Source organism: Setaria italica, chromosome III, assembly GCF_000263155.2.
Source record: "Setaria italica strain Yugu1 chromosome III, Setaria_italica_v2.0, whole genome shotgun sequence".
In the NCBI taxonomy this organism is placed as follows: domain Eukaryota; kingdom Viridiplantae; phylum Streptophyta; class Magnoliopsida; order Poales; family Poaceae; genus Setaria; species Setaria italica.
In genome coordinates, this window is record NC_028452.1 from 8,482,640 (window position 1) to 8,506,420 (window position 23,781).

The 23,781-nt window shown below is 51.9% G+C and overlaps 4 protein-coding genes across 5 annotated transcripts; 2 read left to right on the forward strand and 2 right to left on the reverse strand.

Moving 5' to 3' along the window:
* Positions 1 to 507: 507 nt before the first annotated feature.
* LOC101773880 (probable inactive receptor kinase At2g26730) lies at positions 508 to 5,269 on the reverse strand. Its single transcript, XM_004960986.3, has 2 exons — positions 3,759 to 5,269; positions 508 to 1,431 (listed from the first exon to the last, which is right to left on the reverse strand). The coding sequence occupies exons 1-2, from the start codon at positions 5,110 to 5,112 to the stop codon at positions 773 to 775; spliced, it is 2,013 nt and encodes a 670-aa protein (XP_004961043.1). The 5' UTR covers positions 5,113 to 5,269; the 3' UTR covers positions 508 to 772.
* A 2,555-nt stretch (positions 5,270 to 7,824) lies between these two features.
* LOC101774281 (protein PARTING DANCERS) lies at positions 7,825 to 10,651 on the forward strand. 2 transcript variants are annotated; one of them, XM_004960987.4, is made up of 9 exons: positions 7,825 to 8,006; positions 8,632 to 8,753; positions 8,833 to 8,921; positions 9,007 to 9,102; positions 9,179 to 9,273; positions 9,364 to 9,404; positions 9,489 to 9,572; positions 10,100 to 10,258; positions 10,393 to 10,651. In XM_004960987.4, exons 1-8 carry the CDS (start codon positions 7,970 to 7,972, stop codon positions 10,247 to 10,249), a joined length of 714 nt encoding a protein of 237 aa, XP_004961044.1. In that variant the 5' UTR covers positions 7,825 to 7,969; the 3' UTR covers positions 10,250 to 10,258; positions 10,393 to 10,651. The 2 variants fall into 2 exon arrangements, with proteins under 2 accessions (XP_004961044.1, XP_022680707.1); XM_022824972.1 differs by lacking the exon at positions 7,825 to 8,006 and adding an exon at positions 8,045 to 8,230.
* A 5,968-nt stretch (positions 10,652 to 16,619) lies between these two features.
* LOC105913950 (CCR4-NOT transcription complex subunit 7-like) lies at positions 16,620 to 17,508 on the forward strand. Its single transcript, XM_012844463.1, has 2 exons — positions 16,620 to 17,346; positions 17,459 to 17,508. The coding sequence occupies exons 1-2, from the start codon at positions 16,620 to 16,622 to the stop codon at positions 17,506 to 17,508; spliced, it is 777 nt and encodes a 258-aa protein (XP_012699917.1).
* An 848-nt stretch (positions 17,509 to 18,356) lies between these two features.
* On the reverse strand, positions 18,357 to 20,897 carry LOC101774689 (putative cytochrome c oxidase subunit 5b-like). Its single transcript, XM_004960988.1, has 6 exons — positions 20,762 to 20,897; positions 20,575 to 20,660; positions 20,441 to 20,491; positions 18,848 to 18,914; positions 18,678 to 18,757; positions 18,357 to 18,569 (listed from the first exon to the last, which is right to left on the reverse strand). Exons 1-6 carry the CDS (start codon positions 20,895 to 20,897, stop codon positions 18,504 to 18,506), a joined length of 486 nt encoding a protein of 161 aa, XP_004961045.1. The 3' UTR covers positions 18,357 to 18,503.
* Positions 20,898 to 23,781: the final 2,884 nt, after the last annotated feature.

A 23,781-nucleotide genomic window follows, 5' to 3' on the forward strand; every position in this document is an offset into this window, starting at 1 on the left:
TTTGTTTTTGGTTTTGGATTTGTCTTTGTGATGTTGTCGGCCACCAATGATGGATTTTTCATGGACTCAATGATGAAATGTAATCCCAAACTGAAAGTTGGAGTACATAATTTTGAAGCCTCCTTGATATGTTCAATTTGGAGTCCCAGACAAAAAAAAATAAGCTCGAAAAAATCAAGAGGCCTGCTGACCTGAGGAGGAATTCCTATGGTTTCTTTCGGAGGGACACATAAGAGTCCCTTTTCTCCCCTTCATGTAAGGGATCAGGTCGTCGTCAAGGCGAACTCGCATTAAGATTGCAAGTATAGTACGCTAGAAGAAAGTCAATCCGCAACCAAGTGTTCAATACTCCTAATTAGTATCTAAACACTTGATGCGACACGTGCTAAAAATAAGTCAGTGAAAGAAAACGCCCCCTTAACCATCCCCGCCCTAGAAGATTCGCCAGTCTCAACACTCAACGTGGGATGCCCATCGGCAGCTTTTACAACAGCAGAACGACTAGCATGATGATGGACTTTTGATGGGATTTTGGAGCAAACACTTGGGACGGTCAGAACTTCACAACAAGAACTAGACGGGAAATTTTTTTGCTGCGTTACGCTTGGAGAGTGGGAAATGTATTTGATTGGCAATTTGGCATGGCAATGGATGTCTGGGAAGCAGATAGGTTGAGTTAGAGACTAGAGAGTGAAAACAAATGCTATAAATCGATCGAAAGAAAGCAGCTTTGCCCTGCGGCATTGGGTTGCGTTGCGTTGCGCAGGTGGCGTCACGGCGTTGGGCCCCTGGACCTCTCCTCGTCCGACGCGCCCCTCGTCCCCTCGCTCTCCTCCGTCGCCGTGCGCCCGTGCCCGCCGGCGATCTCCTCGATCATCCTGACGACGTCGGGGGCGTCCGGGCGCGCGTCCGGCGCGGTGGACACGCACGCCATGGCCACCTGCAGCAGCGCCACCATCTCCTCCTCGGCGCCCCCGCCCGTCCGCACCAGCTCGGCGTCGAACACCTCCGCCGTCCACTCCTCCCGCACCACCGACTGCACCCAGCGCGGGAGGTCCACGGCGCCGTCGCCGCCCTCCAGGGACGCGTGGTGCGCGGGGGACTTGCCCGTCAGCAGCTCCAGGAGCAGCACCCCGAGCGAGTACACGTCGGACCTGAACGTCGGGCGGCGCGCGTCCACGAGCTCCGGCGCGCGGTACCCGCCGCCGCTCCCGCCTGGGCGCGCGGGGGACGGGGCGAAGAGCTGGTGGAGGCAGTAGTCGGAGAGAGCGGCCGCGTCGGGGTCTGGGCGCAGGAGGAGGTTCGAGGACTTGATGTTGCCGTGCGCGAGGCTGTGCGCCGTGTGCAGGTGCGCCACGCCGCGCGCGGCGCATAGCGCGGCCCGCATGCGCGCCTCCCAGTCCATGGGCGTCCGGCCGGTGCCCCGGCTCCCTGTGAAACCACGGTGTGTTAGCGTTTGCGACAACACACATGACACAGCAATGCAACAAACAATGAAATCATCACACTACTTACCCTTCTAATGAAAATGGTATCATACAGCAAAAATTCAGATTTTTTGTAATAATTAATTGCAAGTGGGTGCATAATTTCTAGTGTAATACTGATGAATAGAAAGACCATGAACATTTCGTATTGGGAAAAGGAATCCTCTAAGGAACGGATAACCGCAGAATGATGACCTTGGCGAAAAAAACAGTGATGCATGCACAGTACCCTACTCTTCTTAAAACATATCCAGGCAGCAAAATGGTCAAGGAAGGGAACAAAGTAGGTGTAGCGGTTGGTATGCAATTAAACAGCGAAACAACACAACAAGTGTGCCAGCAATGCTGGGCGCGTCAAGTTTTCTAAACGCGTCAACCATTCAAGCATGGTGCAACGCCTCCGATAATCGGTACCAACTCTGTTACAAGGAATAATGCAATGGTAGGCCCAGAAAAAGAAACATACTGGATCAGCACGCCAGCATCATACATGTATGTATGACAGCGCATCTGACGTATCACTCAATCAAAACCTTGACTTCTTGCCATGCTCTGTTCAGTGTTTTCAGACACTGGGCAATCAGAAGCAGGTGGAGTGGTGGTCAGGTTGAGTAGCAGATATGGGGGCGTTTGGATGTCAGGGGCTAAACTTTAGCCCTGTCACATCACACGTTCAGATGCTAATTAGGAGGACTAAATATGAGCTAATTAAAAAACTAATAGCAGAACCCATAGGCTAAATCGCGAGACGAATCTATTAAGCCTAATTAATCCATCATTAGCGAATGGTTACTGTAGCACCACATTGTCAAATCATGGACTAATTAGGCTTAATAGATTCGTCTCGCGATTTAGCCTAGGGGTTGTGCAATTAGTTTTGTAATTAGACTATGTTTAATACTCCTAATTAGTGTCCAAACATCCGATGTGACAGGGGCTAAAATTTAGCCCCTCCCTGCCAAACACCCCCATATAGATCCTTGAGATGGACTGATAGAGCACAACTGAATCTGGAGGCAGTGTGACTAGTGGTAGTAGTATCTGCAGGAGCGGGAAGCCAAACAAGGAAGCAGACACTGCTGCGCTTGGTAAAACTGATATAAACTGCACCAGTTTCTGAATGGCAGTTGCTGCATCCGAACTAGAATTCTGATTCATGGCGTTTACATATATATAAACTGGCAGCGAAGAGTGTCGCCATGGGCAGCGAAGATTTGGTGAGGACTCAAAACTGAGGACGCCATCGCGGATAAGCGATGGCTACGGAACCATAAATCCAGATTTCAGTCGCTGTCTGATGACCGGCACTAAAGCCATCAGGAATCTGAAAACCGCTAGTCCGGTTGGAAACGTCCGCTCTCAATCCCTTTCCTGAGGTTGGAAACCAGTGGCCAGTGTTGCTGCTGGCTGCTGCCGAGCCTTGCGAGCGCCTGCTGTGTTGAGCTCAGGTCTGACCGAACGAACAACGTTGCTGGATCTACACTCCATGGTATAGTACCACCGTAATGGTATACATCAGTGCAGGGTGTTTAGAGGTACGCGACGTACCTGAGGCAAACATTCCCCAGGAAAACGCCGTACGTGTGCTGCAGTGACCGTTTGCGTGAAGATGGAGCAAACCAAACTAGCGGCGGATCCATTTTTGGAGTGGGCTCGGAGCGCGTTGAGTTGGGTGCTCCGAGCAGCAGCCGACAAAAAAGGGTGCAGCAGCTAATGTTCTCGTACCAGTGCTCCGGTTGCAGGCAATCATGCCAGCAGGACATGTCGCCGGCACGGCAACTCCCAAATTCCCAATCGTGCTCGGCTCAGCAGCTCGACCCCATTTTGGCCGGGAGTCCCAAGCAAGCGATTTCCTCCGCTCGAACATTTTCCCAATCCAATCGAGCGACACGCGACGAATCTAGCTAGCAGCACCAACCCATCCCCTACTCCGTCACTTGCTTGTCAAATCTATCGCATGCTCATGACTTCCGTCTCTCTCAGTCTCACAGTGTCACTCACTTTACAGGCAGACCGATCGATCGCACACCTACCACGTAACAGTACTCGTGCTTGAGAAATAAGGGAGCGGCGCGAAGCGAACTACTCCTGGCAAACACAAACACTGGAGTGGATCGCAAATAGCCGCGCGAATTCCGCGCAATGCCGGCAAAATGCAGCCGGAATTCCCTGGCCGCGCGCACCTCTCAACGATCCGGCAATGGCGATTGGTAAGCAAGTTCGTTGAAGAAAAAGAAAATGGAAAGGCTCTGATCGTGATGGATCGCTCACCGTGGAGCCGGGCGGAGAGGCTGCCGCCGGGGAGGTAGTCGACGACCAGCAGCTTCTCGTCCTTGGAGTAGTAGTACCCGCGCAGGGGCACCAGGTTCCGGTGCTCCGCCGCGGCGCCCGCCGCCGCCTCCACGCACGCGCCGAACTCGCGCCGCGCCGCGGCCACGTCCCGCAGCCTCTTCACCACCACCGTCGTCCCCTCCTCCAGCACCGCCTTGTACGACGTGCCCAGGCTGCCCTTCCCCAGCACCTCCGCCGACGCGCGAAGCAGGTCCTCCAGGTCGAAGCTGTAGTGGTGGTGCCCCGGGCCCTGCTTCCCCACGAACACCAGCCGGCTCCGCTCCGCGCCGCCGCCCGCGGCGGCGGCGGCCGCGCCGATATCCTTCGAGGACGAGGTGAAGTCGCCGCCCGTCATCTCCTCAGACAACGTCGACGGGGTCAGGCCCCGGGTCGGCGGCGTCGTCTTTACGTCCTCCTCGCCGCTGGCTCCGCGACGGTGGCGGTGGACCGCGCACAGCGCGAGAAGCACCAGGGCGAGCAGCGCCGCGGCCCCGGCGCCCACCGCGATGGCCACGACCGCCGCGCCGGACAGCTTTCTTTTCTTCTTCGACGAGGGCACAAGGACACCCGGGGGAGAGGGCGCCGGTGACGGGACGGCCTGGCATGGCTGGTCCACGAGGGGCGGGCCGCAGAGGTGGACGTTGCCGGCGAAGGACTCCGGGGGAAACCGCGCGAGGGAGCTGGGGATGGAGCCGTTGAGGTCGTTGTCGGCGACGTTGAACACCTCGAGCCGGCGGACGCTGCTGAGGCTCGGGAGGCTGCCGGAGAGGCGGTTCCCGTCGAGCCTCAGCGACCGGAGCCTCGTCAGGTTGTTGAGCGCGGACGGGACGTCGCCGGTGAGGTTGTTCCGGGACAGCGCTAGGTGCTCGAGCGAGGCGGCGAGCCGGCCGACCTCATCGGGTATGACGCCGGTGAGCAGGTTGCCCTGCAGGTACAGCGAGCGGAGCCGCGGGAGGACGAAGAGGTCGCGCGGGATGTCCCCGAGGAGGCGGTTGTCGCGCAGCGAGAGGACCTGGAGGCCCCGCAGCCCGCCGAGCGTGCCCTGCGGCACGCCGCCGATGAGGCCGACGCCCGGGAGGTGGAGCTCCACGACCGTGGCGTTGGCCGCGTCGCACCGGACGCCGGTCCAGGCGCAGGCCGGCACGGACGCGTTCCAGCCCAGCGCGCGCTCGTGCGGCGTGCCCGCGAGGAACGCCTGCAGCGCCGACCGCTCCTGCTGCGGCGGCTCCGCGGACGCGCAGCCGAGCGCCGCGGCCACGGCGACCAGCGCCAGGAGCAGCACGGGCGCGCCCATTCTTTCTGGGTCGCGCCGCGATGGTGGCGCGCGCCGGACGGGCAGGACACGCTGCTACGGCATGGATGGACGCGCGCGCTGCCGACGCCGAGGCATGGCGCGGTGGTGTGCCAGGTGTGGTGGGGAGGAGAGCGAGCGGTGCAAGGCGGGCCGGGATGAGACGAGTTTTCTTTGTTTTTATGCCGCTGCCGGGCGCGGGAGGTCGCTCGGGTGGGGCCGTGGGGGCGGAAGCCAAACTGGTTGGTGATCCCCAGCCTGGACTGGACTGGTTGGTGGGGCCGTGCTGGACTGCTGGTGCTGCTGCAGGTGTGCGTCCCTTGTGCACTTGGCCCGGGAATTTGCAGAGACCGGCGGGTGTGAATGCCTGAATGGTAGCTGCTGCGTGCATGGCGGTCGATCGCCAGGTACAGCAGCCACTGCGATCTGCAGACAAGGGAAGGGATCAAGCAACTTTCACTAGTCGGGCTGTTTGGAAAGAGGGAGCTAAACTCACATGGGATATTCGGATACTAATTAGGAGGACTAAATATAAGTTAATTACAAAACTAATCGTAGAACCTCTAGGCTAAATCGCGAGATGAATCTATTAAGTCTAATTAATCCATCATTAGTGAATGGTTATTGTAGCACCGCATTGTCAAATCATGGACTAATTAAGCTTAATAGATTTGTCTCGCGATTTAGCCTAGGGTTGTGTAATTAGTTTTGTAATTAGTCTAGGTTTAATACTCCTAATTAGTGTCCAAACATTCGATGTGACGGGAGCTAAAATTTAGCCCCCTCCTCCAAAATAGCCCCGAAGCAAACAAGGGCCTTGTTTAGTTCCCAATTCGTGGCAAAGTTTGCATTTTGCCATAAATGCGCAACTGTAGCATTTCATTTGGATTTGTGAATTATTGTCCAAACATTGACTAATTAGGCTCAAAAGATTCGTCTCGCAAAGTACAACAAAACTGTGCAATCAGTTTTTGATTTTGTCTACATTTAGTACTTCATGCATGTACCGTTGTCCAAACATTGACTAATTAGGCTCAAAAGATTCGTCTCGCAAAGTACAACAAAACTGTGCAATTAGTTTTTTATTTCGTCTACATTTAGTACTCCATGCATGTACCGCAAGTTTGATGTGATGGAAAATTTTCTTTTTGCATAGTGCTAAAGTTAGGATTTTGGGGAACTAAATTCTTTTTGCATAGTGCTAAAATTAGGATTTTGGGAAACTAAACAGGCGCCGCAAGGAATGCTCCCCTGTGTTGCAATGGACCAGGCGTCCAGGCGACTGAAAACCATCAGCAAGGCGGCGTAGCCAGCTAGCCGTAGCGGCGCGCTACTCTGCGCGAGTGCCACGGCGCCGGTTCAAGGACAAAAGGCAGTGAAAATCCCTGGGACTCGATTCTCATTCTAGCCGTGTGTCGGAAGCAATGGATCGACATCTCTCTCATCTCTTTCCTTCCCGGGGCAATGGGACCCGACGTGTCGCGCGCGGCCGGCCGGCGCCCTGTTGCCACGCCGTTTAGTTGACACTCTTGTCAGAACCGGTCTTAGCGTCTGTTTGGCGCTAAACTTCGGTCCCTTCACATCGGAGGTTTATATTAATTAGAAATAGTAAATATAGGTTAATTGTAAAATTAATTGCACAGGTGGAGGCTAGTTCGCGAGACAAATCTATTAAGCCTAATTAGTTTATGATTTGACAATGTGGTGCTACAGCAACCATTTGCTAATGATGGATTAATGTAGATTCGTCTCGCGAATTAGCTCATGACTTCTGCAATTAGTTTTATAATTAGCTCATATTTAATCTTCCCAATTAATATCCGAATACTTGATGCGATAAGGATTAAATTTTAGCCTTTAGTATCAACTAGCCTCTTATATAAGCTTAGCAGCGCGCCGCTGTCGTTTAATCTCGGCTCCGTCACTGTCCTTTTCAGCTCCGTCAAGGCATCGAACGGCCGGCTCCCGTCATGATGGCGGCTCCATCTGGCAATCATCTTAATCGATTTCGAAAGCTGTGATCGAGGAGTTAGGGACCAAGCACGTATAGTACTCTCTCTCTCTCTCTCTCTCTCTCTCGATTTGAAATCCATCGCAGTCACAGAGTCACCACCGATGTGTATGCGGGAGAGCATCATTCTGCTGCCTGGCAGCGATTGACCACAAGGCGTCGACTGATATTTTTTTTTCTTCTACGCGTTTCGATCCCCTCCCCGGTCGGCCGGTCCTGTGGCTTTGAGATACTGTATCGCTATCACAGCATGGTTCTTGTGACTTCTGCCACAGTACAATGTGTTGAGCACTCTAGCTCTGGTAAGTTTGCAGTCAGTAAGATTTTTTTTTGGAAAAAGGAATAGTCTCCGACTCTCCGTACTCATGTAAGATGATTGTCACTCCAAGAGAACCATGCCAATCGTCAATGGTAACGATAGATAGAACTGCAGCTTATTGTGTAGAGCTAAAAACTACCCCATATAGAGATCACAAGATCCCTTCGTCACAAAATGTGGCATACATCCAAGGAACTTCAGTAGGCCAAGCGCTGATAAAAAATACTATTGTACAATACCTGCTCTATTATATGAACTTTTTTCTTTCTTCTCTTGTGCTTTTTTTTTTTGAGGGGGTCTTTGGCTTTTGGTAAGCGGGTTATGAGGGAGGGAGGATGCCCACTCAAAACTTTCGCAGTCCGAAAGCACCAATCGGCCCAACCCGGCCCGCCTTCCTTCCCTCGTTGCTCTCCATCACACGACCGCCGCCTGCGCGCCTTCAGTTCTTCGCCCGCCCTCCGCTCCACCTCGAGTTCTCCTCTCGCGGCCGGCTTCCTCCTCCTCCTTGTCCTTCCCTCTACTGGAAAGGAATGGCGTCAAGTGGAGGAGACCTTTCAGGATTCGTTGGTACGCCCTAGCTCGCTTGAATTTTTCAAATTTATTCCAGTGGAGCAACCGGACCAAATCCAAATCCTTCCTTCTCTTCAATTAAGCCGGTGGTAACCCAATGCAACTCTCCATCTAGCGCACTGTTCGATTCGAAGATTCCGCTCTTAATCCATCCCCTTCTCTCCTCCGACGATTCGTGCTCGTCCAACTGTGGTCGGTGGTGGTAGACGGCCGGCGACTAGGTGGGTCCTGCTCCTCCTGCTGGTCCTGCTCCTCATTCCTCTCTCGGATTGAGGCATGGTGGTGGCTGGCTTAGGGTGTCCGGTTCGGGGTCGTCGGGGGAGGGCTCCAGGGCCGGCGGGCTTAGAGTGTCTGGCGGCGGCAGTAGGCACCGCGGCGGTGGCGGATCGAGGGTGGCGGGGTGAGGTGCCGCGGGCGGCGGACGACAACCGGCGGGAAGGGCCGACGGCGGGGGCGATGTCTTCTCCTGTATGGTTGAAAATGCAGTGGTGGTTCTAATTCTAAAGGCTGAGCCAGGATGCTATCTAGAGCTGCGGTCCTCTTAATGTTTATCTGAATTTTATTGCCTGTGTTCATCGAGTTGAAATTTTTGTAACTCAATTGGGCGCTACCCTGAGTGCAGGCCGAGGAGTATGCATGATGAGCACCTCGTGGAGAGACAAGCAGCACCCCAACCTCATCAACTTCATTGCCACATTCCTAGCTGCAAACTTGTACCGCCTCAACTTCCTGTCAGTTTCTCCGGTCAGCACCTGAATTCAGAAATGTCGTTGATTTGCTCTTGCGTGTCTTTACGTATAAGACCTGATTGAGTGGATTCCAGGACTTCATCTTCAACAATGGGGGCACATCTGTTGCTTTTATCTTTGAGACAAATTGGGATTCTGAAAATGAAAGTGCTGTCTTCAGCAGGTGAGGCTGTGAGACTTTCCTGGTTATGTTTGTTATGCGTTGCATTTGTTGGGATGGTGATGTCAGTCTTGGAATGCCTTTGCAGGGTGAATACACTGAAGAGGCAGTTCAAACATCTTTATGTTGTTGTTGTCGTTCCCACAGGAGAACAAAATGAATCATTTAACCAATCGTATTTCAAGTATGCACCTGATCTGATGTTAAATGTGAAGTGTTTATTTTGTGGAGTCTTTATATTCATGCGGTTCTTATTCAAGGTATGGCATGGAGCTTGGCTGTCCTACATTTGTGCCTGTTTGTGATCCAGAGATGGGATTTGAGAAGATTGTAAAGATAGCTCATGCTCGTGGAGGTAAATATCTACATAGTTTTCTGAAGTTCCTGACTCATGTTCAACTTTTGAACCGGAAGCTGGCATTGATCACATACCCTTTTCCTTCAGTATGCAAGCAGCAAGACATTGTCACAACTATGAGGAATGAGGTAATTTCAGATGCTCCCAGATACATGGGCGTACTATTTGTGGGCCTAGGTTTAGCTAAATTATTCTCTTGCTTCTCACTGTAGCGTGTGCAAGCTGTTCAGTGCATGGATGCATTTTTACGAGTGCTGACCTCTATTCCTGGTATTGACAGTCATGATGCAAATGCGGTATGTGCTAAACTATTTTCCTTTTTCTGTAACTCTATGAGCTCTTGATTACTTATATATCAATTGTAGCTGGTTAGTTCTGAGTGCTTTGCAAGTTCTTTCTCTAGGGATAACCGGATACGAATTCACATGACACATCGTTTTCTTCAAGAATTATCATTATTTCACATGTCATCTGCAGTTCTGCACTCATTATAATGTGTGAATGATAAGCCACCATACCTATAATCTGAATGATATTCAGGGCGGATCAGTACTTAAATGTATTTTGGAACTCTGCGTGCAAAATAATATTAGTTTTATGCAGCTATTCAAGAATAATAACTAAGCATGTGGTATGTTTTGCAAATCGAGTTGTGCTCTATTCCCTGATGCTTCCCGGTGCTAATCTGTTTATTAGCCTTGCCTGTAGTTAAGTAGTCAGATTCACTGTAAACACCAGTTGCCTATTATCTGTTTAACTTCTACACACTGTTCACTGTGGTGTGCTTATTGATAGTGATGCTACTCTTTTATTTATTTCTAAGCTTTCCCAAGCTATTGGCTCCATTGAAGCAATTGCAAAGGCATCCAAGGAATTCATCCTGGAAAACACTGATCTTTCCACTGAGAAGGCAGAGAGGATTGTCAGGTTCTTCAGGGATCCACAGTACTACTTAAGCCCTAAAATCAAGTAATTCTTGCAGGTATTCTTCTCTCCCACAGGACGCATGTAGTGATTTGTTTACTCAAAGTATGTGTCAATCATTTAGCATCTGCGTTGATAGAAAGCTTAGGATTCCATGATGCTGAGTTACTGATAGTGTCTCCTGATTTGCAGGCAAAATCAGGTCGATTGTTTCGAGTCCCTCCCTGTTGAAGTGCGCTAACATTGGACACCTGGATCGTGCATCCCGGGCTTGTAAATATTTCTGCAATAGCCAAGTCGCGATATAGCGGAAGACGAATGACGTCGTACTGCCTAGTTGATGACAGTGAGACACTGTAGAATCCGTGCATCCTGTAGTTCTGAACAATTGCAACGTTCCCGTGCAAGCATCCATCCCCGTTTATTTCGAAGAAAAAGTTTTTTTTGTTTTCTTTTAGGTTTCATGGGTTTGTTTGCACACGTTTCGGAGTCCAAAGCGGTTCCGATCTGCGAAAGATTTCGAATCCCACGCGTTGATGCCTCGAGGGACGGTGATAAAAACAGATGGGCAGGCGCCAGGCAGTCTTGCCCTCGATTGCCATGCAACGCTCCAGTAGGCGGAGCGGCGAGAGGAAAGGAAAGAAAAGCATGCCGCCGCCGCCGTGTGCTGGATCCTCCTCCGGCGGCTGCGGCCAGGTGCGGGTGGTGGACGTCTGGGCGCACAACCAAGAAGCCGAGTAGGCCCGCATCCTGGCCCTCGTCCGCGGCTTCCCGATCGTGGCCGTGGCCACGTCCCACGACGTCCCCGCCGGGCCGCCTCCGCCCCCCGCGCTCGGCGGCACGCTCGACGGCAGCTACGAGGCCGTCCGCGCCGGCGTCGAGCGCGTGCGGTTCGCGCAGCTCGGGCTGGCCCTCGCCAGCCGCGACGGCGACCTGGCCCTGGGCCGCGTGTGGCGGTTCCACCAGGGCGACCATCTGGGCGCCGAGGACAAACGCTTCCTCGCGGCGGTCGCCGTGGACCCCGGCCCCACGGCGCGCCGGGCGGACCCGAGCCGCCTGAGCACCGCGCTCAGGGCGGCCGGACGGCGTCCTCGTGACGCGCGACGGCGCCGAGGACGTGGCCTACGTGGTCAGGCACCTCAAGGGTGTCGGGGCGCTCCCGCCGGGTCGCGAGGAGTTCCTGCGGGCGTTCAACACCGCGTTCCCGGAGCTGTACGACCTCAAGGTCATGGCGGAGTGGACGACCCTGACGCAGACGGAGCCCCCGCTGGCGGCCACCTGGCGAGACGCGTTCCGCGGTTTCCTCGCGCTGGTGCGGGACAGGATGCCCGGCGATGTATTGGTGGACTACAACGCCTTCCTGTTCGGCCTCGGCGCTGCGGACACCATCGAGCTCATGTCCATCAAGAGGACAAGAGCGAAGGACGCCGAGGGACGGAGGCAGATGAAGGAGCTATTCCGCGAGCTGTGCCCCGGTCAGGATCCGGCGAACTTGGATAGTTTGCCTTTCTTTTGATGACGCCTTCTACCCGGAATTGGGTAGGATCATGGTTGACGGCATTGAGCATTTGGGCTAAGCCTTTAACACTAGAATAAGTTACCTTTAATAAAGTTACCTTTAATTTGCTACGTTCCAAAAGTTTAATTTATTACTCCATCCGTTCCAAATTATAGGTTAGTTGTTTTAATATTTTTAGGTTCATTGGAACGGAGAGAGTATTGCATAAGGTCGTAGGAAATGTTGCAAACTCTTGGGTGTTTTTCTTTTGCTGGCAAGATGTGTATTCACAATGTAATTAATTTGTAACCATCGTCTAATTAAGATTCAAGAGTGAGTGAGAGCTCCGACACCCCTGCCCTCAATGGTCGTAAGCACGTGAGAAGGGAGTACAACCTCTTGAAACCAAGAGGACTAGCAGTAAAACCCGCGCACACATCAAAAAATGAATCAAACTACCGTAATCCTTATATTCCTTAACGAGAGATATAAACACCAACATTACAATTTTGACATCAATTAAGATTCCAAAAAACACAATGCTTTCATGGAGACAAAATTAGGTTCATGTAGACATTATGGTTTTAGAACTGAATACATGGATTCAGGGGCGGATCCAGAACGGGGCTGCGCCCCGAGCTGAGCTGTTGAATCACACCTAAAATAGTCTAATTTTGTCTCCTAAGCCTCATTTTGTTAGGCTAAACAACACATAGGTTAAAGGGACTCCATGGTCTCGCCCCGGGCTGCAGCCAGGGCAGCCCGGGCCCTGGATCCGCCCCTGCATGGATTGCACATCGAAAGGTAAACTGTTGCAAGGAGCAAGTGTTAGGCTATGCATGCATGCGCACTCGTCCCTATCTAAGCTCACAAATAACTCTATTCTAATGAGTATCTTCGTGAGATGATAGAGCTGGAGTGCCCGATCTTTCGGTGAGAGGGATAACTTCGATTTGTGGAGGAGGTGACTCTTACGATCCGACTACAAACGAACAGGTCATGGCGCCTTAGCAATCGCTGAACCAACTCCAAATGGTTATTGACCTTGCTGATGGCAAGATCAACCTGAACGTGAGGTTCTATTCCTACAAGCAATCGAAGAACAAGCAAGAACAAGATGAAGGCAAAACTGAATATCAATTGCTCACAAATTGGGGTTCACAATGGCTATCCACATGTGGCTGCTGAGCACAACTGTAGCACAGGACGTTTGCACAATGAATAAACTTAACAAAGAAAACCCGCCAAACCAAGGGGGCGTGAGCAGGACTAAATAGGAGAAAGGTGGGTAGGGAATTTCGTCCAGCATGAATGGGTGGCTGAAATCCCCACCTAACCTTTTCTAAAATAGCTACGTATTACATGGAAACAATCTTTCCAAAAGATAGATGGCGCAGCACCCTTTATTGGCTTCCATAGATGGCGTTAAGGTTGTCATTCCTGGACAGAATCTTCTTCTTCATTCCTTAAAAGGATCACATAATTCCGGTCACGTGCACGGGCTCGCGTTATTGGACCTTGAAACGTTTCTGGATTTGGGGTAGTGGGAAGTGACGTCGGTGCTGGTTCCGTCGGAGTAGCAGGTCCTGTGTAGGGGTTGATGTCCTCATCATCCTCCCCTTCTTGAATCGAAGTCGTCCTCGACGGTATCTGCTCATTCTCGCCCGCATATGGTTTTAAATCTGCAACATTAAAGGTAGAAGAAACACCATATTCTGCAGGCAGGTCGAGTATATAGGCATTACCATTAATTTTCTTCAGCACCTTGAATGTACCATCATCACGTGGCATCAGCTTAGACCTGCGCAAAGTAGGGAAACGTTCCTTTCGCAAATGCAACCAGATCATGTCACCAGGTTCAAAAGTAACAAGTTTCCTACCTTTACTACCAGCAACCTAATTTTTAGCATTAGTATGAGCTATGTTCTGCTGTGTTTGTGCATGGATTTTGAACATTAATTCAGCATGTGCAACAGTATCTACATGTTGTTCATCCGGAGAGGAAATAGACACTAAATCGATGGGTGCCCGGGGAATGAAACCATAGACAACCTGAAAAGGGCACATTTTTGTGGAGGAATGCAAAGAACGGTTGTAAGCAAACTCAACATGCGGCAAACAATCCTCCCAAAGTTTCAGATTCTTGTCTAACACAGCCCGAAGCATGGTGGATAAAGTTCGGTTAACAACCTCCGTTTGACCATCGGTTTGTGGGTGACAAGTAGTGCTGAAAAGTAATTTAGTACCCAATTTGTTCCAAAGTGATCTCCAAAAATGGCTAAGAAATTTAGCATCGCGATCTGAAACTATTGTGTTTGGTAAACCATGTAAACGAACAATCTCACGAAAGAACAAATCAGCAACATTGCTAGCATCATCACTCTTATGACATGGTATAAAGTGAGCTATTTTGGAGAATCTATCAACGACAACAAAGATGTTGTCCCGCCCCTTCTTAGTTCGAGGTAACCCCAAAATGAAATCCATAGAAATGTCCAACCAAGAAGAAGTAGGAACAGGGAGGGGCGTGTACAAACCATGGGGATTCATGCGGGACTTAGCTTTTTGGCATGTGGTGCAGCGTGCAACAAATCTTTCCACATCACGTCGCATCTTGGGCCAAAAGAAGTGAGCTGCCAGGATGTCTTCTGTTTTCTTAACACCAAAATGGCCCATGAGGCCGCCTCCATGTGCTTCCTGTAACAGCAAAAGGCGAATCGAGCTTGCTGGAATACACAGTTTGTTAGCACGGAACAAGAATCCATCATTCGTGTAAAACTTTCCCCAACTTTTACCAGCCTTGCATTGTAACAGTACGTCCTTGAAATCAGGATCAAGAACATATTGTTCTTTCATGGTTTGGAGGCCAAAAATTTGGAAGTCAAGTTGCGAGAGCAGGGTGTAACGACGAGACAAAGCATCAGCAATAACATTTTCTTTCCCTTTTTTGTGTTTGATGATATAAGGAAAAGATTCAATAAATTCAACCCACTTAGCATGTCTACGATTCAGATGCGTTTGACTACGAATATGTTTTAAAGATTCATGATCTGAATGAATAACAAATTCGCGAGGCCATAAGTAATGTTGCCATGTTTGTAGGGTGCGAACCCACGCAAAAAGTTCTTTGTCATAAGTGGAGTAATTCAGACTAGCACCACTTAGTTCGAGCCCCCTCCCCTCCCTTCACTCTCTTCCACTCGGACCAGAGCACGACTGGGTCTCGGACACCCCATTCTCATCCCTCACTCATTTGTACCCCCACTGCAAACTTTGAGCATCTGAGCCTAGGAATATAGTCGGCCGACCGATCCCGATTGGACGTAGGGCTCGTTGCCCGAACCAGTATACATCCTGTGTCATTGTGTGCTAGGCCATGTTCGATCTAACACACGGCAAAACTACAATATTTACTGGTCGGCCAGATTTCGCACCGACAGACGTGTTTGTATATTTTTTTCTCCCTGTTGCAATGCACAGGAATATTTGCTAGTTTAGTTTTAGAACTTCCCCACATGCTATGATGTTAGCGGTTTTGTCCCCTCTAGGCTCACATACTGGCTCTGGCTGCCATATTTACGGCTGAATTACTACTTGGGGGCTCAGTGCTCATCCTCACGCAGCCGAACCACCGAACCTATGGACCTCCTTCTCAAAGTTCTCTCGGTGAACGGCCCATTTCGTTGGGCAGGAAAACCTCTCACGCCGGCGCGGCGGCGCGACTCACTCGCATTGCAGCGAACAGCTTGCACGCGAAGCCACACAAGCCTCCGGCAGGCGGCAGCCATGTCATCTCATCGGTTGCCAGCCTGGCAGGCGGCCGTTACGGGTTTGGTACGGGTTGGAACCCCCTCGCTTCAGGCACGGCGAGCAAATAAAGGCAGCGCTCGCCAAGGGCCTCGCATGCGCCACAAACGAGCAGCAAGCCCTTCTGCGTCACCGCTTCCAATCAGAGACGCGACCCTCGCCGGAGTTCGCGATGGAAGCGCCCGGTGAAGGGCCCTCCTCCTCGGCCTCCTCTGGAGCGGAACGAGCCGGCGATCCCCTCGCCCCGTCCGGCGACCCGTTCGCGCGCATGGCGGTGTCCGACGTCGCTTTCCAGTCAGTTTGGAGGAGCAACTGCGCCGCCGAGTTCAGCGTCATACTGAACCGGGTCCGCCGCCGACCTCGACGCCTCTACATCTCCGTCGACCAGGAATTCTGCGGAGGCGCCAGCGTGAACCCACTACATTGGCCCCAGGACCCCGAGAATTGGTACGACTACCTCTCGACCTTCGTGCACGCCGGGGACGTCCTGCAGATCGGACTTGCCCTGGCCTTGGAGCAGCCGCCGGGCGTTCCTCCGGAGCCAGTGATGGCGTGGGACATTAACCTATGATTCGATGAGGTCAGCCGCTCCTACCATCCCGACACAATCACCTTCCTCCTCGGGCACGGCCACGATCTCACACGCCACAAGAACGAAGGCGTCCTACCTGAGTTGGCGTGCGCTGCTCTCCTCCGTGAGCTCCCGTTCGGCGACCCCAGCGTTACTTGGATCTGGTACCATGGAGACAAGGACGTCGCCTTCCTTTTCAAGCTGCTGCAACGCTCGGGTCGCCTCCCTCCGGAGCGCCACAGCTTCCTGCAACTAGTGCACGACAAACTGCCAAGCCTGTACGACGTGAAGGTGATGGCCCAGGTTGTGCAATCGGGATACAAGGGTGGCCTACGGAGGCCTGCTGGGATGGTCAGGGTAGAAAGAATTGGAAATGCTCATCAAGCGAGTTCAGACGCTATTTTGACAATGGCGTGTTTCTCGGAGCTTTGCAAGAGGTGCGTTCATGCCAAGTTGCTATGTCGGCGTGGTCTGCTCTCTGGCCTTGAGCAAATCCACCCCGCAGTTCTCAATGCAAGGTCAATCGATGATAAGCGGCAGCACATGGTGGTTGAGGTGAAGTCTTGGAACTTTGATGATGAAGCTCGCCGGATTACAGAGCTTGTACCTAACAACTTCAGCACCATCATGTGTGATGTGACTCTGCCAGGGCTGAGTTCCCCCTCGCTGTTAACTTCAGATGCTCGCCGGGAGTATGAATTGGTGAAGGGGGCCCTGACACAGAGGGTTGAGGATATTGGAGAAGTTATTCTCGGATTCGCAAATGCCGAAGGCTTGCTGGGGTGGGGATGCCTCTGGAAGTTCAGTTTTGACCTGGGTGATGCATTTTCTGAAGATGGAATGCCGACGCTGAAACAACAATGTGCGCCAGCAAGCAAGTTCTGGGCTCTGATGGCGGCATGCGGTGCCTTGCATCACCCAGGCACGATGTGGCTGTCCTGCCACGGGGGATACGGATTTGCTTGGATGATCAATTTTTTCCTGTCACCACTCCCCCTCCCAAAGAAGCTGGATGACTACGTGCAGATGCGGGCAGCTCTTTGGCCGTCGCTCTACGACGTTGCCCTCATCGCTCACTGGTGCGCCGACGTCCAGTTCCGGGCTCCGGGCTGCAAGGGCAAACTCCTCGATCTTGCTCGTTCTCTCACGGTACCGGTTGCAGAAGACTTGACAAGTTCATCCATTGATGGAGTGGATAGAGCCCTGCTTCTTCTCAAGTGCTTCCGCAAGGTATCAGCCCTCCCAGAGTTCAGCTGCGTGCAGTGGCCAAGTCTGTCAGGAGTAGAGCTATGTTCAGCTGCTGTTGGGCATGCTCAGGGCGTCCTGACGCGCGACTCCCAGGTCTTGCCTACATTTCTTTTCTGTTGGTTGTGTTTCTGCAGCGATTGGCATGTACAATACTGTTCCAGACATTCTGTTTGATCGTCAGTAGAAAGTAGAAACAGTATGGTGGAATGGATTCGTTTTGCTACGTACATTGCCGGTGTATATACTTGCTCGATCCAGTGGATGTGCTATTAGTTTCTTTCTTTTTGTGTGTGCTGCCGGTTCTGTATTTGGGTGCTGGGCTGAACTGAACAAGTGCGCTCGCTTTCGTTTTGTGTGTGCTGCCGGTTCTGTTGTATTTGGGTGCTGGGCTGAACTGAACAAGCGCGCTCGCTGGTCCTGGAATGTGCAGGCCTTCGGCCTGGTGGTATGTATTATCTTTCATATGATCAGTGACCGATCGAGGAACGGTTTCCTGGCCCAAGATGGTATCCAGCATCACAAATTCACGCACATACATAGGAGTACTTTGAATCAAAAAATGAACTCGTGAGTTGCGAGACGTGTATACCAGTACAAGACCGCCTGCAAAAAAAAATGAAAAGAAGAGAAGAAAAGAAAACACCTACTCCCTCCATTCCAAATTGTCATTTTAATTTTTCTAGGTTCATAGATATTTGTATGTGTACGAACATCTATGAATATAGAAAAGCTAAAACAACCTATAATTTGGAATAAAGGAAGTAAAACCATTGAGGGCTCAAGAACCATTGAGGGCTCAAGAACTGGGATTAGCTGTGTCCTACTCGCCGTCTGCTCAACTTCAAGAAACTGCTCTCAACTTCAAGACACGTGGCCTCATTGATCTCGGAACAAAAAAATAATACAAACATTGCAAAGCCACACCTTATGGTCACTAGAGTGAAACAGATCAATGCACTCATCCTTTATTTGATGATGCACTGAGCAAAAAATGCACATGCTAAACAGAAACACTTGTAAGGTCTACACGGTTCCAACAAAATCCGTAGGTGAAAAACACCACCTGACCCGCTTCATGGTCAAACACTCATCAATTACAACTAGAGCAGTTCGATGCTGCAAAGATAAACCAAAACCATGTATCACCAAGTTATTATTATCGCCAATTGACACATGGCCTCAGTGATGCTCATCTTCATCGTCGTCATGCCCATCTGGATCACCTCCGTCACCAATGACCTTGAGCTGCACAAAGTCAACAAAAAGAATATTTCACCACTGGTAACTAACAGCAAAATCAACTAATGTTGGACATCTTTTATAACAATCAGCCAAGGCATTGATTTCAGTTACCACAAAGTACTGCGAGCAGACAGGACACTCATGTGGTTTATCCTTTTCCAACCAAAACCAGACAACATCATGTTCATCCTCTGCAATAAGCCCGATGCAAGAATTAACCAGTTATGGTGAGTTACATATTTAACACTTACAACCATCATATATGGTTAGCCTTGACATACCTTCTTCGCCACCAGGACAGCCAACTATTCTCTTGTTATAGTAGGATTCTATCACAGCTGGTTCCTCCTGCAGGCAAGGCATTCAAATGAACAATCTTGCAGCACAGAAAGTCTCATATGCAAAACCAAAATATAAGGAAGAGAGTGATCAAGTATCTCCATATATCTAGAATACATATGCAGGTAATGTCAGACATAGTATACATAGGAGGACATGCCTAGGACTGAAGAATAGGAACCAACAGTACCACAGACAAGTGAAAACAACAATATACCCCTGTAGTGTATTAAATTTTCAACGTATTATTGTTTTCTTAGGTTGCATGCTTACCTCCACAATTCCCTAGCTAAGTTTATACTAAACCTACCTATCACTAACAGGGCTCATTGCCTCCTTTAGTTAACATGAGTACCACATGTAGTTACAGTGTATTCAATCACAGCATGATCAACTGCATCCTTAAGCAAAGAACATTGGAGTCACTAGTCAGTGGATGAATTCTGCATGAAAGACCAGGAAGTTGATGGATTGTAGTTGAAAACATCTAAGTGCACTCCACAACAAGCAATAAACAAATCTAGCCTGACACTTAATACAAGTCCAAGTGACAGTTTAGAGCATATATGACCAACCAATGGTGTATTTAGAAAAGCTCCTTAAGGAAACTTAAGCACGATAAACTTCAATTACTTTATAATTTGCCATGCCCAATGAGAAAGGCCCTGCATATCGAGTACTTTATGTTGTTCAGAACAATTGAGCAATCATGTGGCATACAAAGTCAGGTATGCAAAACCAAAATAGCTGGGGAAGGAGTGATCAAGAACTTCCACGCATCTAGACTAAATATACAGGCAATGTCAGTACTTAGAACGCACAGGAGGCCATGCCTAGGATTGAACAATAGCAGAACCACAAACAAGTGAAACACACAGTCTGAATCTATTATGCATTAAAACAGATCTGTCACATTTATGCTTTGCCTTCACAGTTGCCTAGCTAAGTGGTATACTACATCCACCTTATCTACCAGGGCTCTTTCTGCTAACAGGAGTAGCCCATGTACTAAAGTGTATTCAATCACTGCAAGACAGTGCACCATCTCAGCATGGAAGGATAGGAAGTTGAAAACATCAAAGCGCAGTCCACAACAAGCACTGATACTTAATGCAAACCTCCAAGTGATAAGTTAGTTATAAACTACCTTGGGATTTCATTTTCATGTATGGCTGACTGATGGTGTATTAGAATAACTCCTTCAGGCAATGCAGTTTAAGCATGATAACATTTCAAATACTCAATAATTTGCTATACTACATGAGTAACAAGAGATGGCTCTTGTGAGCCAAAAATGTGTTACTTACAAACATGCTAGAGTTACGTGATACATCATTAGTTGCTGTTAGCACAAGTTGATGCAAGGAAACAACTACTGTGCACGTTTTTGTCATGCGGCTATCACAAATTGAACCACTGGCAGGGCGGCTAGAGATGAATTGGACTTGCATTTTCTATACCACATCACACAGTTGGTGCGATTCTAATAACTCAGGTATTGCAGATAACAAATTTCAGAGCAGCAATCAACTCACCTTAGTGCCGAAGGGGCCGACGGGAGGATCCATGTCGAACCTCTTCTTCCCCTGGAGAAGCACGCGACAGATTCAGGTTAAAATGCCGCCGCAACCCCACACAAAACCCAAACCCAAACCGTGACACCCCTCACCTGGAGCTCCACCTCGAGCTCCTCGCGCTCCAGCCCCGTGGCGATCGGCATGACATCCTCGACCTTGGTCGGCGCCGGCTTGTCACCTGCGCAACCACACCACAGGGCATCGATCAGAACAAGCCGCTCAGGGAGAGCCGGGAAACAGCTGGAGATCTAAGGGCTGGGCCGGGCTGGGGGCGCTTACCAGGAGAGAAGAGGAGGGGCGAGGTGCGCCGGAACGCGGCGGGCGCCGTGGAGAGGGGCGCGGCGCGGGCGCAGGACGATGATGTGGCGGCGGCGCGCCGGAGGGAGGAGGCTAGGGTTTGGAGGCGGCGCCACATGGCGCCCGTGGTGGTGGTGTTCTCGGGTCACCCCTCGCGGAGGTGGGGGTGGAGGGAGATGCCAGGGTTGTCAGTAGTGTGGGCTTTGGAGCTCCCGTTAGGCGGGTTTTCCAATCCGCCGTCGCTATAGGGAAAACGTACTCTGAGCCCGAAGCAATTCAAAGCATGAGCGAGCAACGTTGCGTGCCAGCGCCACGCCGCCACCTCACGATCACGAGACACCACGGGTGCGCCGGCATTTCAACTCGCCTAAAAAACCACCCGAAGAGAGGTCGATCACATAGGCTTGGCTCCGTGGAACTAAAGTTTAGTCCTCCCTTTTACCCTCTTTTAGTCTCTAAATTTCTAAACAGAGGGACTAAATAGAGGACTAAAAGGATTAGTCCTCTAATCTCTTGAGGTGATTAAAGGGGACTAAAGGTTCAGAGGACATCCCCTGCCCCTCATTATTGCCTCAGGAGGACTAAATGGATGCAGAGTTTGTGCATTGATTAGGGGTATTTTGATCTTTATTCATATGCTTTAATGGCCTTTAGTCCCTGAATCCAAATAGGGTAGGGACTAAGTTTAGTCCTAGTCCAAACAGGCACTTATTTGTTGAGGCTGTCTCCCCTGACACCCTGACCGTAGGAATCCTCTGGCGTGGCGGCGCACTGTGCGACATGTGGCCAAGTGCGGGCTCCAACAAGGCAACCATGATGGCAATGGCAGTGGCAGCCATGTAGGGCGCGTTTGGCAGCCTGCAGCGTCTCAGCCAGGCTCGAGCTAGCCCATGTAGTCTCATTGGATGCAGAGATGTTGTTTGGCAAATTTGTAACTCATGGTGCTGGTTGGGCTGGGAGGGTGCATGGGGGCGTGCGCCGGCTGTGTGGTGGCGCGACGCGGTGGCGGTAGGGCGGAGACCGCGTGTGCCGGCGGCGGGAAGGAGAACTGTGGGCGTCGGTGGCAGACTGTTGCGACCGACAGTGGGAAGGGCTGCGCACCACCGCTTGCCTCGGCCTCCCCACCCGCCCGAGCACCGTGGACGGCCCGCCGGCCTGCCCATGCGTACGGCGTGGAGGAGGCGAAGGGATTTCCCTCTAGGGGAGGAGGACGGACGAACGGGACGGCCTAGCGACACCGCGACGGCGGTGGGGCTATCACCATAGACAACAGCGGCTTTCTCGCCACACTGCCATAACCTCGGTCAACCCACCCGCGGCTCCTTGTGATTGTGGAGGTGCAGCGCGATGGCGGTAGGGTGGGGGCCGCAGGAGTTGGTGGTGGGGCGGAGAGCGGCGGGAGCCGGCGATGGGGCGGAGGACTGCGGGCACCGGCGGCTGGGAAGTGGGAGGAGGGCTGTGGGCATCGGCGGCTGGGAGGAGGGCCGTGGAAGGGAGCCAGGCGTCGGCGGCCAGTGGTGGGGAGGGCCGCGCGCCGCCACTCGCCTCGGTCTTCCCACCTGCCATAGCACCGCGGACGGCCTGCCGGCCTGCACCACGCCACCTTCTCGTGCTGCACTGCGCTCCTCACCGTGTGCGCAGGAAGGAGTGGCAGTCGAGGACCTCGATCTCCATGGAAGGTGCTCGATTTGGGTGGCGGGGATCTCGATCTTGCCGGTAGGAACTCGATTTTGGCTGCAGGGAACTTCAATTCGGTGATGTGGGAAGCTCCTCCTTCGATGGTGAGGAGCGGGACAAAGCTGTTGCGTGAGGAAGAAGAACCAAAGGTGATGACAACAGCCTCGTGTGCGCCGCTTCAGCCTACATTGCGTGGAATGATCGATTTTGGTGTTCCACATGGTGCAGGCTAAGAGGCCTCTTTTGCATGAGTTGGACCTAGCCGGCTGGCCCGTCACCCTATCCAGGCTACCAATCAAGGGCACCTGCACCTCTTGGGCCTAGCTGAAGCCTCATACAGGCTGCCAAATACGCCCGTAGTATAACAATGCAGATCGGAGCTGTCGATAGCAGTGCAGCAGCAGGCTCGTAGCTCGTGCAGCGTTGCGAATCCACAGGGACAATCCTCCACGGACCACGGTGGTAGTGGTATGCAAAGCGGGCTGGTCGACAAGGCAAGAAATGTACGTGCACACTACTTGCTCGAGGGATATTTAGTTATTTGCCATCTTTAGAATGGGCACTCCTTGAGAAGCCATTTTTAGAATGGCACCTACATATTTGCCACAGGAGAGATGTTTTACTAACAAATTTGCCATTTTGTCCGACTTGGCACGCCAAGTCACCCCTCCACACTGGAATCTGCTCGCCAAATGACCCCATGCCCTTTGCCTTCTGCTCCCCATGTGCCGCGTCCCGCTCCCGCCTGTAGCTCGCGCTGTGTGGCCCGCTTCAGGCGCATCCTCCTGCTACCGCCTGTTGCCTCACGCCGCATGGCCCATGAATGGAGGCCGAAGTGCCATCATTGCCCATGGAACAAATTGACCGACCGCACCTGCTAGCCTGCTGCCAAGGTCTATGCCACCCGCACCGTCGAGGTCGGTGTCGCTGCGCCGCCGGGTCAAGGCCGGTCGTCCTTGTTGCCGGTGTGGACCTGGCCAGCCACCCGCGCCACTGGGGCTGCCAGCTCGCTTCGCCGGGCTCGCGCCGGCGCGTGCCGCTCCGCCGTCACCGGGGTCGGGGCCGTCGCGCCGTCGAGTTCAGGGCCAGTCATCCTTGTCGTTGGTGTGGACCCGGCCGGCCACCAACGCGTGGGCAAGAACCTTTTGGCATCCCCCATGCGCCCCTGAGGAATGCCTGGTTGAGCATGTCCATGTCTACGCTGTTCTGATCATTGAAGAAGGTCGAGGCCTGGGTGCCGTGTTCCCCATCTCTGGTAGGAGGGGAGGTGGTCGTTGTAGCTGTCTCCTCCACGTCACCCAACAACCCCGAACTCTTGATGCCCG

Bases quoted from the DNA above. Each gene is read 5' to 3' on its own strand.
- LOC101773880 (XM_004960986.3), bottom strand. From the start codon at position 5,112: ATGGGCGCGCCCGTGCTGCTCCTGGCGCTGGTCGCCGTGGCCGCGGCG. The intron at 1,432-3,758 runs GTGAGCGATCCA...GTGGTTTCACAG, and splicing joins CCTCTCCGCCCGGCTCCACG to GGAGCCGGGGCACCGGCCGG.
- LOC105913950 (XM_012844463.1), top strand. From the start codon at position 16,620: ATGGTGGTTGAGGTGAAGTCTTGGAACTTTGATGATGAAGCTCGCCGG. The intron at 17,347-17,458 runs GTCTGTCAGGAG...GTGTTTCTGCAG, and splicing joins CAGCTGCGTGCAGTGGCCAA to CGATTGGCATGTACAATACT.
- LOC101774281 (XM_004960987.4), top strand. From the start codon at position 7,970: ATGGCGTCAAGTGGAGGAGACCTTTCAGGATTCGTTG. The intron at 8,922-9,006 runs GTGAGGCTGTGA...ATGCCTTTGCAG, and splicing joins GAAAGTGCTGTCTTCAGCAG to GGTGAATACACTGAAGAGGC. The intron at 9,573-10,099 runs GTATGTGCTAAA...TTTATTTCTAAG, and splicing joins ACAGTCATGATGCAAATGCG to CTTTCCCAAGCTATTGGCTC.
- LOC101774689 (XM_004960988.1), bottom strand. From the start codon at position 20,897: ATGTGGCGCCGCCTCCAAACCCTAGCCTCCTCCCTCCGGCGCGCCGCC. The intron at 18,915-20,440 runs GTGAGTTGATTG...CCTTGCCTGCAG, and splicing joins TCGGCCCCTTCGGCACTAAG to GAGGAACCAGCTGTGATAGA. The intron at 18,570-18,677 runs GTAACTGAAATC...GACTTTGTGCAG, and splicing joins TCTGCTCGCAGTACTTTGTG to CTCAAGGTCATTGGTGACGG.